The sequence below is a fragment of the Sciurus vulgaris genome, assembly GCF_902686455.1.
Source record: "Sciurus vulgaris genome assembly, chromosome: 1".
In the NCBI taxonomy this organism is placed as follows: Eukaryota; Metazoa; Chordata; class Mammalia; order Rodentia; family Sciuridae; genus Sciurus; species Sciurus vulgaris.
In genome coordinates this window covers 55,150,532-55,167,195 of record NC_136461.1, presented here as the reverse complement: position 1 = coordinate 55,167,195, position 16,664 = coordinate 55,150,532, and the positions used below count along the sequence as shown (strand labels likewise).

General features: G+C 39.2%; 1 protein-coding gene across 19 annotated transcripts in view; it reads right to left on the bottom strand.

The window, feature by feature from the left end:
* SGIP1 (SH3GL interacting endocytic adaptor 1) overlaps positions 1-16,664 on the bottom strand; it is a 196,694-nt gene that overhangs the window by 48,982 nt on the left and 131,048 nt on the right. For 11 of the 19 annotated variants that reach the window (XR_013762481.1, XM_079131492.1, XM_079131504.1 and 8 more), the window contains 6 exons: positions 16,559-16,644; positions 13,617-13,709; positions 11,317-11,391; positions 8,628-9,164; positions 1,683-1,810; positions 635-761 (listed from right to left, as the gene is read on the bottom strand). Coding sequence is in view for 18 of the 19 variants with exons in the window: in XM_079131492.1 (XP_078987618.1) it covers positions 635-761; positions 1,683-1,810; positions 8,628-9,164; positions 11,317-11,391; positions 13,617-13,709; positions 16,559-16,644 (1,046 nt within the window). In the remaining variant the exon portion in view is untranslated. The remainder of the gene's footprint in view (positions 1-634; positions 762-1,682; positions 1,811-8,627; positions 9,165-11,316; positions 11,392-13,616; positions 13,710-16,558; positions 16,645-16,664) is intronic. The other 8 variants (XM_079131493.1, XM_079131494.1, XM_079131501.1 and 5 more) reach the window with 1 other exon arrangement.

The following is a 16,664-nucleotide window of genomic DNA, read 5'->3' as shown; positions in this document are numbered from 1 at the left end:
GCCACTCTCAACTCTTCACTCTCCTCACAGCATAAGGAAAGAGGCACAGGCATTTATGGAAAATGCCAGCAATGACTAATTTTTCTGGGAAAATTGACCACATATCACTGAAAAGCACTAAGGAAAAAAAAAACATCAAAAATTTTTCTCAAGTCTCACAATGCCAATGTTCATACCATTTGTCAAACTCAGGACAACCCAAAATGATGAAAAGGTGAAAGCTTTAGGAAAATAAAAGTTCTCATTTTTGTGATTTCTGGTGTGGTACACAGTTGGAATTTAAACACTTCCCCTCAAAGGAGACTTTTTATTATAAGAAATATCTAAATTATAGGACCTCCCTGGGCGATTTCGTCTCTGCTTTTGTGAATAATTCTGTATGGAATAGCATAGACCAACCCTGCAAAATACAGGTGTTCACATTTTGTTTCTTGGCTCATTTGTGTGGGTAAAGTCCTTTGCCTCCTTTTCTGAGAAGGTGCTGGGAAAAGAAGAGTCAGGTGACAGCAGCAAAACACACAGCAAAACAATTTCAACCAGAAACAACACGGGGCCTGGGGAGTTCAGATCAGAAAACTTAGCCAGTCAAAACCCACAAACAGATTAAAAGAAAGAGAGGAGATAATTTTTTTACCAACTGTGGGAGTGGTGGCTGCACTCAGGGAATTGGTTGACGATATTGAAGAAGTGCTTTCAGCCCGGGCTAAGGGTGCTATCGGAGGAGGGCTGGAAGAATGTATGGGTGGGCTAAAGGGTCTGGGCTGTAGGGAGAAGAAAAGAGACCACAGGTTAGACACACAGCTTGTAGCATTTTGGTTCCACATTGTTAAAGTCTCCTGGGACAACTTGGGTCCCGAAAGGCATGTGGATGACCTGTTTTCACACTAAAGTGGACTTTATCTATGCAACAGCTTGCGGAGCAGAGCTGGAGGAACGCTAAACCACAGCACGGCTGAACTCAGCAGGTATGCTGGGCTTAGAGAAGCCAGGGAGTGTGATGGGACCTGCGATGTGGCCTCACACGCCTTCGGGGACCGAGCAGGAAACAATGTAAAAGCTCATTTCCATCTAAAGATAAGTACAAAACACTGGACTGTGTTAGCAAGCCAAGGACTGCCTACAGGTGCCAACAAAGTCGACGTCTGCCACAGTCTCTCAGTTGTTTGCACAGATTGCTTTCCACACCTCAGCCTTAAATCACAATGCAAGAAACTTTCACAGTGAGCCCAGCAGGCTGATGCTCTCTTCTTTACATTCACATAGTGTACCTACCACCAATAATGTATCTGCATTCTAGGGTCAGAAACGAGCACTTGCTCTCTCTTGGAGTTTTCCAACAATCAGAAAAATATTGTGAAAGGAAACACCTCTCTTTCTAAAGGAGTTAGCAAGAGTTGATTGTGACCATCTGCGTTGGTATCCATCCCTGGAGCGGAGGTGGGAGCCCAAGCATCTTGCTATCATTTCAGACCTTGGCTTGAAAGACGATGGAGGCCTGAGGAGGGTTGAAAGATACACCTGTGTGGCAGTGACTATCTTTCAGAAGACACCTGAAAAGGTCATTTGGGCAAGAGTCCTAATGCTGACACCTGAAGTTGAGATGTCCTGTGTTAAGATATTTTGAGGTTATTTGTGTTCTCTCCATCTAATTCAGAGCAAGCCAGGACAGAGGGGGAACATACCACATCTCCGACTCCAGGTTTTCCTGGAGGTAGCTTTGGCCGGGAGGGAGGCCTGGGAGGAGGAGGAGGTGGCGTGGTACTGCTGCAGGGAACCAAGGGAGTGGCTGGTCGAGCAGGAGACGATGCACCTGGAAAACAGGCTGGTGTTAGAAATGGCTGGAGCCAAGGTGTCCAGAGTGCTGCCATCACAATACAAAGCCTGGACATTTGTTTTGGCAGTTACTATGCTAAGCACTGTAAGCACGCGTTTCTTTCTTTTTTCTTTTTTTTAATAAAGAAAAAATGTATTCATTAGAACTATGGTTGATGGCGGAAGCTGAAGCTCATTTCCTTTTCTTGTCATGTGACACTCAGCAAAGGTAAATCCTTTCATTACTCTATCTGTGACAGAAGGTAAATTCTTATGACTCTTGCCTGGTGGCACTTTTCATTTTAATCACATACACACTAAACTTCGGGTAAATTCTCTTGAATTTTTTAAAAAAAAGTTTTAAAAGACAAAAGCGAAAGTTAGAACTTGCAGGAAGAGGAAGATCAGTGATTTTCCACACTAGATTTTTCTTTTTTAAACAGGGGTAAGAGAATTATGCTTTTGATTGTGAGTCAACATATGGCGCTAACTTTATCAATGTCCCCAAACACTTGAAGTAAGCAAAGGACAAAATATAAGAAAGAACATTAGACATTACATGGGTATTTTGTGTTTCGAATCATAGTAATAAAAACACCAAATTTAGAGAATTTTGTGAAGTCTGTTCAGTAATCGGTCAGTGTGTCCCTGATGATTTTCAAAGTCATTTTTGAAAGAGCCTTCTGGATTTACTTTTCTGGCTGTCCATGACAAGCATATGGAGCACAGATGACACACAGAGGCTGGCATGCACACTGATCAGCACACCAGAGGGGTCTCTGCACTCAAGGGCCCTGGGATACATGGGAAAACCTCTTGGTCAAAAAAACCTAGGAAAGTCAAATCAGTATTCAAACAGTTCTTGTTCAGAAGTTTTGTCACTTTGGTTAGAACACAGGTTGTCAAACTATCCCAAGAAAATTCTAAGAAATTCTGCCCCAGGAAAATATCTATTCTTCTTTCCCGATACCCACCCCCAACCTGCCTTGAAACACACCACAAATCTGTGATCTCTACAGTTCTAGACCAAGCATCTCAATCTCTAGATCTTCAGATTCTCAAAGTCCTTTGAAGTTGAATAACAAAAGCCATCATCTCAGAATCTGTTCTCATTTGAGGATAGCTTTCAGGGTGAAACTTGCTACTTGTTTAAACAATCTGAAATATTGAGTATGTTTCTCTGTACTATTTATTCTGAATTAATTTGCAATGTTTGTTCTACATTAGTGTGAAATCCCATTAATTAGTTTTGCCACCTCTTCTCTATGCCAACTGCCCCCATCACTACCACCTACTGTATGTTTACTTTTACTGAACTCTCACTTTCTATTTTACTGGGCCAGAATCTACACTAGGTGCTTTACATGGATTACCTGATCCCTATGGTAAGCTCTAGAGGTAGGTATTGATAGAATCTCAATGGAAACAGAGGTTCAGAGATATTTAGTAACTTGTCCAAGATCAAAACACTTAAGTGATATATTTAATTCCAAAGCCCAAGCTCTTGTAACGTTGGAAAGACTGTGGAGTCCACGTTTTGCATAAAATCTGTCCTTATTTTTATATGGTCAATTTGTACTCTTCTCTCTCTGTAAATGTTCTGTCTTTGATTAATGTTCTCCTTAAAAAATGGAATACGTTTTGACAGGTCCCATTCCAAAGTTTTGATTTGAATACGATGTTAGATTTGTACCCAGAAGGCTTTCAGAAGATAGAAGTGACAACAAAGAGATGGGAAATAAACCTTGAAACAGTGGGGTCTGTGACAGGAAGTCTTATGGAATTCTTTTTTTATGATGGGGGAAAGGATTTCTATTCAGCTTTGGGAAAACCGTGGTAGAGTAATGGTCCAAAATATTTCTCCATGAGTTTACTTGTATAAATAGTCTTCTGAATCAATTCTAGGAAAAGGCCAGCTGTTTATTCTTTCCTCCCATGTTCCAGAAGAGAAATTTAAACATCCTCATTCAGTAATGCTTGAGAAAATACTGAGGCGCTATCATCAAGGTGGTGTGGAGTACTAGAAAACAGTACACTGGGTGGAGAGTCCAAAGGTCTAAATTCTCATTTGGTGGCCTCTACTTAGCTGTGGGATCTTCACCGGTCTGGGCCACAGTCTCCCATTAAAAAAAAAAAAAAAAAAAAAAAAAGACATTGTTCTACTTACAAAGTAGTTGTAACAGGGAAAATGAAAATGCTTATGAAAGTGTTTGCTGAACTATAAAATATTACATAATTGAAGGTAATAGAGGAAGATGTTGGTAAAGATTATATCTTTTGATAAAGATACAACTAAAAAGTAAAGAAAAAAGTGTTAATTGCTAATTAAAAACTTAATTGTTTTCCTTTTCCTTTATGGACACACTCATTTAAATCACGTTTTCTTTACTGAATTGATCTGAGTTGTTGTGTTGTTAAAAAGAAACTAAGAGTATATGTTCAAATCATTTAAAGGATATTTTGGTTAACATCCTGCCTGAGGGATCCTGAGGCTCAGCAGAGGACGTACAGGACCTGAGGGTGATTCCACAATTAACCCAAGGCTTCACATGCTTTTGTGAGGTTGTTCATGTTTTAAGTGTACAGATGGATACTATTTATACATCCCTATCCTCTTTGATTTTCAATTATACTTTTATTTCCTTCTCTGGTAGTGTTTAATCCCAAGCATGATACAGAAACTAAGTGGGATAATGCCACTCTTTAAAGTTCAACTCTAACAATTACACATATATATTGAGTTTGTGAGTTAACAAAGTTGGCAACAATTGTCATGCTCTTGATCCACTTGCTGTTTTTGACCCAATGTTTCAACATAGTTTCTTTGGTAGCCCGTGAAAACCACATATCTACAGCTTTAACTTTTATCACTGTTCTTATGTGTTCCTCTGGTGTGTGTGTGTTGCTGGGGACAGTGGAGGGAACTGGGGAAAGTGGTAGAAGTACAGGCCATGGAATCCAACAGATGTGGAGCAGATCCTGTCTCTGTTACTCATGAGCTTTGGGACCCTGGTCAAGTTACCTCTGAGCATGTTTCCTTATCTGCAAAATGAAACTAATATACCAACAATGTTACTGGGAGAATCAAGTGAATTAAAATATATGCACTTTGAAATAGGAAAAGAACTAAATGACCTTTCCCAAAGTTGTGTATCTTAGAACACAATTATACAACTTCTTTGAAAAAAGTATTAAGTATATGTGGTAATGGTTTTACTGTTTCCTCTCCCCACTCTCCTTTGGTAATAAGCACATTAAAAGCCCTAAAACAGAACTCTCTAGTAGAGCTTTCTATGATGACGAAATGTTCTAGAACACCAATGTCCAATAATAGCACTAGCCACAGGTAGCCACTGAGCACTTGAATCATGACTTCTGATTCTAAAGAACTGAATTTTATATTAATTTTAATTTATTATAATTACAAGTAAAAGAACTACACATGGCTAGTGATTCCTTAGGCATCATTGCTCTAAAAGACTTGGGGTTAGGAAATGCACTTTGGTTAATTCAACTCTATTGTCTCAAATTTTGTGTGTGTGTGTATGTGTGTAATTGTAAATAACTTTCTTTTAATTTTTCCTCCTAGTACTGGGGATTGAAATTGAACCCAGAGGTTCTCTACCTCTGAGCCACATCACCAGCTCCCTCCCCCTCCCCCCACCATTTTTCAATTTTGAGAAAGGTCTTGCTAAGTTGCTGAGGCTGGCCTCCAACTTGGAATCCTACTGCCTCAGCCTCCTGAGTTTCTGGGATTGCAGGCAGGTGCCACCACACCTGACATGAATAATATCTTTTAATATTTCATGAGTTGGAAAATATTTCTCTGAACATTCTCACTTGACTAACTCCTTTCTTTCCTAGTCCAAACCTGTTCAAAGCCAGAAAAAACTCATTTTTCCTTCTATACACGGGCACACAGTCCACATGGGAGAAGAGATAGCCCTTGCCAAGAATCAGCATCTGCATTCCAATAAAGCAGTATTCTGGCCAAACTAGGTATTTATAACTTTTTACCATAAGGAAATTGAAGTTCTTGGAGCAAATTCTTTTCTTCCCACTGTTTTTCAACAGCAGGTAACCCTTCTGCTTCTCATGGCTTGGTTAGGACACCCCATGCTGTGAGTATAATGGTACCCACTTAAAATCAGTTAGAGGAGCACAGGAAAGTTAGTCCCATCAGGATGTGTTTTAAAAAGCAGGTAATGAGAAGCATCACATTTCTTTAATGCATGAGGCTATATTCTGTTGTTGTAATCCTAAATTTCTATTTCTGACAGTTTGTGTATATTCATCAATAAAAGATTAAACAGCAAATAAACTGAGACTTAATTAAGGGGATAATGGTGCAAAGTTTTATTTATTTATGGGGCTTCATAGGACCAGATCAATCTCCTACTTGGAAATTCAATCCTTTTAATGCCAGCAAAGTATAGTCTTTTTCAGTTCAATTATTAAGAATCTATAGTCTTTACTGGTAACCATATAAAATAATTCCAAGTAAGGCTATGGAGGCTAAACATTAAAATAATGAAACTCTCAAAGATTCCAGAAAGAAAACCAAAGTTGTTCTCTGACTTAGTAAATCAGTATTTAATTCAATTAAACAAATATTTCCCAGAGCTTTGTGAAAGGTGATGAGAATATGGGTCAAGGACAAAGCTGCCTTGTCCTCCCCACCCCTGACTAAAGGGGTTGGCTTTGGGGACAGCATCCTGGCACTCCACTGGAGACAGGTGGGTATTCCTTGAAATGTGGTTTCAGGGCACTGAGAGCCTGTCCCAGGAGAGAGAGTCCTGTGGGAAACAACTGAGGACATCCTTCTTTTAGAGAGACAACTTCGTCAGGTTTGCTGTTTAACATTAGCAACCTTTTATTACCTTTATAGATAAACAGAGAGCCTGTGTCCCAGAATAAAACTAAAAAAGCAACAGAGGCATGGAGGTGGGTGCTCTAAACCTCTGGAATTAGAGGTGAACAAAACAGTATGTTCTGGAAGCAGATTTTGGTGATCTTGTGGATGACACTGTGCAATACAGTCAGTGGTCAATTTAGTCTGCGATATTTTGTGACCAAACCTCAAAGGAAGTGCTTGGTGAGTACAGGGGTAAGAACACAGGCTCAGGAACAGACCTGAGTATGTGAATCCCGAGTCTATCATCCCCAGCTGTGTAAACTAGGGCAAATGACTTGACCTCTCTGAGCCTCGGTTTCCCCATCTATAAATTGAGGGAAATATTAGTTTACTACATGGGGTTGTTATGAAGATGAAATAATGTGCATAAAGCACTTAGCATGGTGCTCAGCAGGAAATGCAACTCTAGTTCTTATTATTGACAAAATAAAGGTTTCCAAAGGTTCTATGGTAAAGAAACTTGCTCTTTTTATTTAATGTTTGCCAAACTTATTTGCTTATCAAATATAGTTTTCCTTCTTGGGGAGAGGAAGTCCTGGGGCATACCTAATGATATGAAACACTGGTTTTGTTTGTGGCACAGGTGAATCCCCACCCTTCTTGATCTCCTTGGATGCTCTCACATTAAAAAGCACAGAGACAAAGGAGGAACAAATTCTGGATGGCATTCCAGGGAAAGAGGCAGCAGGGATGAGTGAGTACCAGAACAGAGACAAGCCCTTTCCTTCCTGCCTCTCACCAGGTCTGAAAACTTCATACTTGGTTGCCTCTTTCTTGCTTGCTTTTTAAAAAAAAAAATTTTTTTTAGTTACAGACAGACATGATACATTTATTTTATTTATTTACTTTTATGTGGTCCTGAGGATTAAGCCCAGAGCCTCATATGTGCTAGGCAAGCACTCTACCACTAAGCTAAAGCCCCAGACCTTGGTTGCCTCTTTCAAAGCAATAATAAACATGCACATGGCATCCTGGGAAGGTGCTGATCTGACTCCTGCCAGGGAGGGAAGGCTCTGAGGAGATTTCCAGATGAATCTGAGCAACAGTGGAATAAACAATATGAAAATGATGCACTTGGAAGATCTTGATACTTCTTTGCTATGCCTGGCAATTGCTTCTGTCCTTTCATGGTTAGAACACAGAAAATAAAGTTTAAAAAAAAAAAAAAAACACCCAAAATCAAATTTGATGTGAGAATGTGCATCAAGAGTCCCGAAAGGTACATTTCTGGTAGACTTTTCCATCACTTGTCACCACACTTGGCGTTGACTTGGCCTGATGGGTGTGTCAAGCAGTGAGATCTGAGAACAAGTTTGTCTGTAGTGGCAGCTCCATTAGGGTGGGGATGTGCTAAGGCATTTGTTTATTTAATGCAGTTATTTAAAATCTCCTTTTCAAATCTTACACATCTACCCCCCCCCCCCAAAAAAAAATAAATTAACAAAGTTCCCTCCTCTCTTAAAAAAAGAAGAATGAAAACAAAAAAGGACCTTCCTTCCCTCACATTGACCTACAAAACCTGGGACTCTCAAGAGGCATTAGACAAGAGAATCAGACATGTGACCTGTAAACCAGGCACTGAAGTATGTCTTTCTAGAACTTTCCTGAATTCCTAAGAATGATATTACAGCTTTCTTTAAAAAAAAAAAAAAAAAAAAAAAAAACCTCTATGCCTCCTAACTGCAGGCTGGGGCAAGGCAGGACACATCCACAGACTTGGACCATGATTGCGAGCATTCGAGAGACTGGGACATGCTAAGGGGCCACAGGACACCCAGAGCAGAGGAGGAATGGCTGGAGCTCTACGGCCAACTGCCAGGCAGGGGGAGGGTGTTGCTCACACTCAAGCAGCCACGGCCATTCTCTGGCACACGGAGCACACGCAAACCAGAAGACGTACCACTGGCGGTCCCCGTACCACTGCCCGAGCCAGGTCCGGGGGACGAGACAACAGTCCTGTAGGTGGGTGGTGGTGGGGGAGGTGGAGTTGCTCTCTGTCCCAACCCAAAATCTTTAGGAGATGAGATTGTTTCTAAGTAATCATCTTTAATGAAGCTCTGCTCAGCGACTTTCTTCTGGACTTCTTCTAAATTGAGCGGAGATGGTACATTGCGAGGAGGCCCAGGAGGCCCAGGAGGCCCAGGAGGCCCAGGAGGCCCAGGAGGTCCTGGGGGACCCACGGGCCCCGGGGGGCCAGGAGGGACTGGAGCCGGGGAGTCATCTGGGTTGTCTGATGCTGCCGGTGGGGACACCACCTTTTCCCTTGGAGTCAACTCTGGAGTAACATGTTCCGGGGAATTGTCAGAGAAATGGACCCACTTTTCTTCAGTGTACACGGCAACAGACTTGGGGGACAACACTGGGCCAAAAATGCTGTCCAAGTCATTGATGGAAGGTAGTTTTTCAATTTTGGCCTCTGTGGCTGACTGTTCATTTCCTGTGGTTAAAGTAGTTGGTTTTAAACTTAATTGACTTTCTTAATGTTATTTATATGGGGGGGGGGAGTAGTAGGGGTGAGGCAAAGCCTGGTGGATATATTGCCCTGTGAGGTGCCTTCGTGGGCATATATCTCAGCGGGATTAGGAGCTGAAGGTGAAAGGAGAGTTCTCACCTCCGTAATGTGAGCATGGTATTTGATGCTGTGATTTATTCTTGCAAGGTAACAACAGTTGGCCACTTTTACCATCATTTAAAGTGCTGAGCATGATACTACTCTCAAGGCTGCTTACAAGAGAAACACGGGTGATCATTTCCATAAGCTAATGTTAAGTGCATAAGAAATATAGTCTCTGAAAATACAATATCCAAAAGGAGTTTGCTTTTGAAAATGTGACCGACTGCAAAAAACACAGTAGACAAAGACTTGAGCACTAAAAATCACCCGCATATTTTATAAAGGTTGTCTGCGCTAGTGTGTTTGGGGAAACTCATGATAATATCTGTTAGTTTAAAAAATTGGATATCACATTTAGCTGTAGGTTCTCTAATACTCCAGAAACACAGCACAAAGATTAAAGAGACATCCCCGCTCAAATATTTACAAATACACACATACACATGACACTCATAGTTTACTGAGAAAGCATTTTCTACTTATTAGAGCTGTTATACATAGGCCTGTTTAATGGAGAAGAAAATAATAAAAATGTAATAATTCTTTTTCCCATCAAATCTCATCTGTTAACATCATATGCATATCTGTGGTATATATCTATCAGAAGTCTCTGTCTTACTTAGATGGTATCAACTATTCTTTAAAATTCATATCAATAATAAGAGGCAAAAGTTAAAAACTGTCTTCTACAGTTTGGCTTGAAATACTTGATAACAACTGCAATTTGATAAACTGTTTTTTTTTTTGAAACTGAGGTTATTCAAATTAGAAATTGTTACTTAAATAACTATAGGACATGACCAGAAGTTACTTTACCTTTAAATAACTCTTGGACTATAAGAACTCGCTTGTCATTTCCATATTTACAGTTTGAAATGAATTAACTTTCATGGTTCCAAAGCTACAGATAAATGGGGTAGTATTTTGCATGGCACACAATATTTATAATTTTGCTTCCAGTAGGTTTATTTATATCTAACATAATTTATGGGAAATATAGGGGACCCCAATGGCTCAAACTTGAAAACACTTGTACCTATGCAACTCTGGATGATCCTCTATTGAATTTAAGTTGATATAAATTTCATAAATGACATTTCTTGCTTTCTCTTTTGTTGACAAATATCCTGCTCTGTACTTATCGAACTCATCGGGCTGCATAAATAGCAAAGGATGGAATTGCTATAGAATTCCAAAATGATAAAGAACCACATTCTAGGGCTCAGATCCATAAAATAACCATTAACTACTTTTGATTTGCCAGTCCCATAAGACTTGGTAGATTATAAATTGTATGCATACATGCTATCAATTTTAATGGGAGGCAAAGATGTGCCTTAGAGATATGTGTCTAAAAGGATGCAGCAGTTCCTTGCCATATTTCATGATCTTTACACATCTCTTTGCCATGAGATAGTAGATACTTGAATGACTACTGGGGAAAAAAATTCACACCAACAGTACAGCACTCACCCTGAGAACAATTTCATGTCTTTGTAGACTGGACAGGTTTAGTTCTAGCAAAAGTTTTATTGGTTCTTGGAAAAATTCAAGTGGTACCTTGAAGCTATTAAATTTTAAATCATAAATAAGATCCAACAAAGAGAGTGGTTCATTAAACAACTTTTTATATTGGTATTTTCCCCCCTTCATTTTACAAGTGAATGTGGCTCTTATTCTACAAAGAAAAAATTGTGAGAAGTTTCCTTCCTTTCTGCTTTCCTTCCTTCCTTCCTTCCCTCCTTCCTTTCTCTTCTTTCTTTTCTACTTTCTTTTCTTTCTTTTGTGTGTGAAACCTGCAAGTGGCATTTTAAAATAAGTTTGCACTATAAATTGTAATGGAAATAAAACTAAATGTCAACATTGTACCATTTTAGTGTAGACTACAACTTCCAAAACATCAAAGGCGCATTGACGTCCAGGGCTGTGCCTGCTGGCCACATCATCTTAGAGTAGAAAAGAATCTGAAGTTTACCTGGTCCAACTGTTAAGGGGGAGCCTGTTCGAGGTGGGGTGGCTGGTACATTTTTTGGAGGCAGTGGTGGAGGTGCTGTAAAGAGATGAGAAGTTGAGTATTATTGATCACATTCTTCCTAAATTGCACAAGACGCTAGCTAAGCAGGATTAGGGCTTTCATTCATGACTTGATGTTGGAAATAGAATACCATCAATGATCTAAATTTCATAAAGTTCCAAGTCAATGGATTGAAGCAGGACCTATTCAGGTTATTTCATTTTATCAGAGTAAGAGTTTGCCAAAAGGATAGTCAGGTAGCAAAAATAACATCAAGGCTTTATTCATTTAAATATTATTTGGTAAACAAACCTCAAGCCACAACTAAGTTCCACCTCCTGTGCTAGGGACAAAATGGGTTGAATAAAAATCCTCTGTCCTCGAGGAATGTGACTGATGATGAATATCATGTTCACAGACAGTTAACTACCCCGGGTGAGATAATGGAAGTCAGAGGCAAAGTGACTTGGGTCAATGAAAAATGAGCAGGTTCCCTTGGTAAAAATTACAGTCAACAAAATCCTGAGATAGAATTAAGTATAGCGTTATGGTCTCCATCAGGAGATTTACTCTTCTAAACAGGGCTTGTCACTTTATGGATGAGGTTAAAAATTACTGTTTCAACAGCTACATTTTTTTTCTCCCCTTTAATGCATGTTCTTTTCACTGGCCATATTTGGTACACTCAAAGAGTTCACACTAATTTCATAAATCATCTCAAGGTTCAGATGTGGACCTGGATGTGTTCTAATCTTTCATATCCTAAAAGCAGGCTGAGTCAGGTGCACATGTAGCTGGAGGGCTCTTGCCATAATAAGCATGACTAACAGCTGTCTTTTCAAAGCCTAGGAGCATGTGGTCCTTAATCTTAGTTAGGAGCTGCTGAGAACTGCACCTCCTGTGGTCATAATTTCCCACATGAGTCAATCAGAGGCTCCTTAGTAATGGTTTCTGTAAAAAGTTGATCAAGATTATAATCAATAAAAAACTAAAAAACAAGTAAAATACCACAGAGCCCAATAACCTAAAACAGTAAACCTGTACTGCAACCATGAAATGAGCAGAATTATGCAATGCCCATCAATAAACAGCAGCCTCTTCTATGCTAGGTGCACCACAGTGCCTAAAACTCAACACTCCAAAATACCATTAGTAGTGTTTGAATCAATACATCATCTATGCAAACATTTCATTTGTTTACCTTCTGAGCATTTAGGAAGGGTTTTCTAGGAATGGTTTGGGTAACAGGTCTGTAAAGAAAGCTTTTCAAAGAAGTCAGGGCTTTTTCTCTGACTTCATTTCCTAGTGGCCTGGAGAAACATTTCAAACCATGCTGCTGTGGTTTACATTCTTCAAATACATCTTTCAAAGTTTACTTTTAAAAGTGTTGTTGATAATGCTGTTTTTCCTATTCTGTTTTTGAAGAAATATTCTTGGAAAGACGGGCTCACGTGACTTGGTAATGATAATATTCTCAACAAATAACCTCTGGCTTTTGATTATGAATCCTCTGGGATAATTCCCATGATCATTTTTAGAAACCAGAAGGCAAAGCCCTGGGGATGGGCTTTGAACTGGAAGAAGTATGAGTTGGTCTATACATGAGCCTCTAGGAGTTGAAATACATTCTGTGACCCTCATCCCACCTTTTCCTGAGATCTAATCCTCCCATGGATATTTTAAGGAGCACCTTCCATATGCTCCCTTGATATGAGCAATCTACTGAAGGAGAGTTCAGTAAACCTGTCACATAGGTGACCTGTCCAAATAGTCCAGCCCACCACAATTGAAAGGTTATAAACATCTTTGAACCTCCTTCTGGTTTTGTTTGGCAGCTTCGTTGTAAATTTGTTCTGATTTCCTGTCTCGGTATATCTCTACCAATTTCTCAATGTGTCCTTTTTGTTCTGTGCAGCCTCAGTTGTTCTGTAGGAGTAGCAGAGACCATATCTCAGACCAGCAGGTTCTTTAACTCATTTGCTTCTGACTTTTACATACACATATGAAATGAATGAATGAGTGGATGAACATGTGGAAGAGTCTACGATTCAAGGTTAGTAATTTTACTTCTCTTTATTATTTTATTCTGGATTAGATAACCTGCCCTGGTCTCTCTAACTCTACAGCCTGTTAGAATAACATCTCCTCTCAATATTCAAACAGTGCTTGTGTCAACTTTCTAGGAGTCACCTGATTTCATTCGGCAGACAGACAGTAAAATGAGTCACTTATTTTTCAGACAGAGCAGGCATATAACTTACTTCCGGTGGGAAAAGGCCTTGTTAACTTTGGCGACTCCATGCTCGGATTAATTGGCTGGCCTGAACCCCATATCTCAGGCTGATCTAAAATAACTGGAAACAGAAAAAGAGAATTTCCCAGGGTAGGTTAAAAAAAGAAACCCCCCCTGGATGTTAGAACTTAAAATTTCAATTTAAAGTTGAACTTTACAAAATTATCTCCCCCTTGCTTTACACTGGGAAATTAATTTAGCAATGTGCTGTTCCCATTCTTTTCAAACAGAGAACAGAAATAGAAGTGTGGTGTTTGGAGGTGGAGGGGGTGTCTGTGTGTGTGCATATAGCTGAGTAAAACCTTGCAAAATGAATTCTGCATTTTCTCCCTGGTTGGTCACTTAAGGACATTCCGAATATCAGTACACATACTGGCTTCGATTTGGGTACCCTTTTGAAAATTCAGGTATTGATTCCATGGATGCTGTTCTGATGTAAGTTGGTTTATTTAAATCTGTTATGAATATGCTTCAAAGCTGAAAATATTTGGATTCTCTGCAATGGTTTCTATCTTTAAAGGGTCTCCAGGGTCTTTAAATAAACCTCTCACAGCATCATAAAGAGAAATGATTATTTTAAAAATGGTTGGCGAATATCTTAAAAGCACCAGAAAGATAAATGCTTAGATATCTGAAGTAAATAAGGGCAATTAGGTTTTGGGTCTAAGGACATTGAATTTAGATTTTTTTCTCTTTCTTTTCTATTGTTCTGACTTTGTTGTTATGGTAATGGTGAGAATAACTACCCCCTGTCAGCAGGTACTGTGGTGACTGATTACACTGTGAACTGCAGGCTCAGAAGTCAGTGGGATGTGGATTTGAATCTAGCCTCTAAACTTATTGTAGAACCCTGGGCATTTAACCTCTCTGAACTTCCTTCCTTTGGCGTGAAGTGAAGATAATAAGTTACTGAGAGGATTGAAGGAAGTAATGGATACAAATAAAATGTATATAAAATGCACATTTATCAGAAGGGCAGTAGCTGTTGTTAATCTTTTAATCCTTAACATCACCATGTGGTAATACCAGTGCCACCTTGGGGAGAGGAAACCAATGATTAGTGATGAAAATACTTGTTCATAGAAAAAGCAGAGGAGCTAAGATCTGATCTAGGCATACCTAAGTCCAAAATACAGATACCCCTCCAAGTCTCTTAAACTAATACTAAGAAAATCAATTAATCATAGGTTCATGTGGTTGGTGCAAATGGTAGAACTTTACAGAACTTTGGGGGCTGTAGGCACTTGATGAACAATCAAACCAGACTGACAAGTCCATGGCTTTCCTCTCCATCACAAACCTCAGAGTTGATCTCAGCTCTGTTTTGTTGTGAAGCAGCATTACTTTCATGAATTCAACATGGATACCACTTTGATATTTAAGAACTATTTCTAGTTTTTATATAAGGTTTCTGTATAGTTATGGACAGACTCAGGTAAAAAAAAAAATCAAATCCCATTTCTGCACACCATACAATGCTGTCATTAAAAGCAAGACTGCAGATGAGTTAATAAGACAATGATTTCCTGAGTGCAAGGCCACCTTCACTGAGAGAATCTAAGTTATAAACATTTAAATAACTAAATGAGTATTTAGGGATGTTCTTTATACATTTTCTTAACTATTAAATCATTGGAAATATTCAGGTATGGTTGACTGATGTTTATTTCCCAGATTCATTCTCCATTTCTCCATGGTCAAAGAGTTTAGCTGTCCACGTGGTACCAAATTTTCTCCAGTGGACTTTGGCTGGAAGTGATGGGTGTCTCTTTCAGATTTTGCTCTGACAATTGGCAGTGAGTTCCACTGGCCTCTCCCCACCATCTTTTCTCTGACAGGAAGGAGAGGAACATTGGAACAACTTTCTTGGATTCAGAAATGAAGGTAACTTTTGAGGATGGCAGAATGGCCTTATGGGTCTGACACTGCTTCCTTCCAGACTGTTCAAGTGAAACAGATAAAATTCTATCTTGTTTTTTTGCTCTATTTGTTGTCTCTCTGCTACTGTATTTTAGACTACTCATTATACTTCGAAGTGCTCTTGTATTTAACGCTTAAGGGCACTTCAACATCGGGTCCTAGAAAGATATCACTTTGTTATATATATATATATATATATATATGCACACACCATAGTGTTCTTAAGTCTAATAATTTTTATAAAGACATTTACATCATCAAACACAGTTACATGGGGATACATGCATTGGGCACAAACACACTTCAGGAATAGATTAGATCTCTTGTATGGAGGGGTTATTTTACACCAGCAAGGTATATATTATTTATAGCTATCCCAAAACATGGTTAATTTAAAAAAGTTAAATATTTAACACTAGGAGAAAATGTGGAATAGGAAGCTCAACAATGATGGCAGAAATGAAGGCATTTTTCTCATAGCATTTGATTTCTAAGTTGCCAAATGACCGGAAGTCATCCTTGGGTCTGGAGCCAGCAAACAATGACTGTCGTGAGCATTCCAATGGTCACTTCCACCAATGGGTGGCAAGAGAGTAAATGCAACAGAGAGGCCAGATAGTCATATGAGAGCGACTGTGGTGAGTGTTCATGCTTCTGCGAACACCCCCAGGATAGCCATTTCGTCACAAAGCATTTACTGCTCAATAAGGATTTGTGTAGATTTGCATTAATTTTTACCAACCTCATTCAAGGAGTGAGTTTATTACTTATTAGATATTTCTGGAAGTAAAATGTCAAATCCCAAAATAACACAAATATGGAAACTAAACTCCTGTTCTTAAAAATATACCAAGATGAGAACTTTTCTTTCCTATGAGAATGTGATGAGACATTAAAAATATACCTCAAAATATGCATATTTTCTTTAGATAAGTTAAAATTTCATGAAAAAAGAAAATAAATCTACAGATGCATAGATTTCTTTCCTACCTTCTGTCTTCTGTTCATCAAAAGCTGATTCTAACGGTGGGCCAAAGAGGGGAGCAAGGGCCACGGTGTCATCAGGAGGCTTTTTGCTAAATCACACACATTGAGG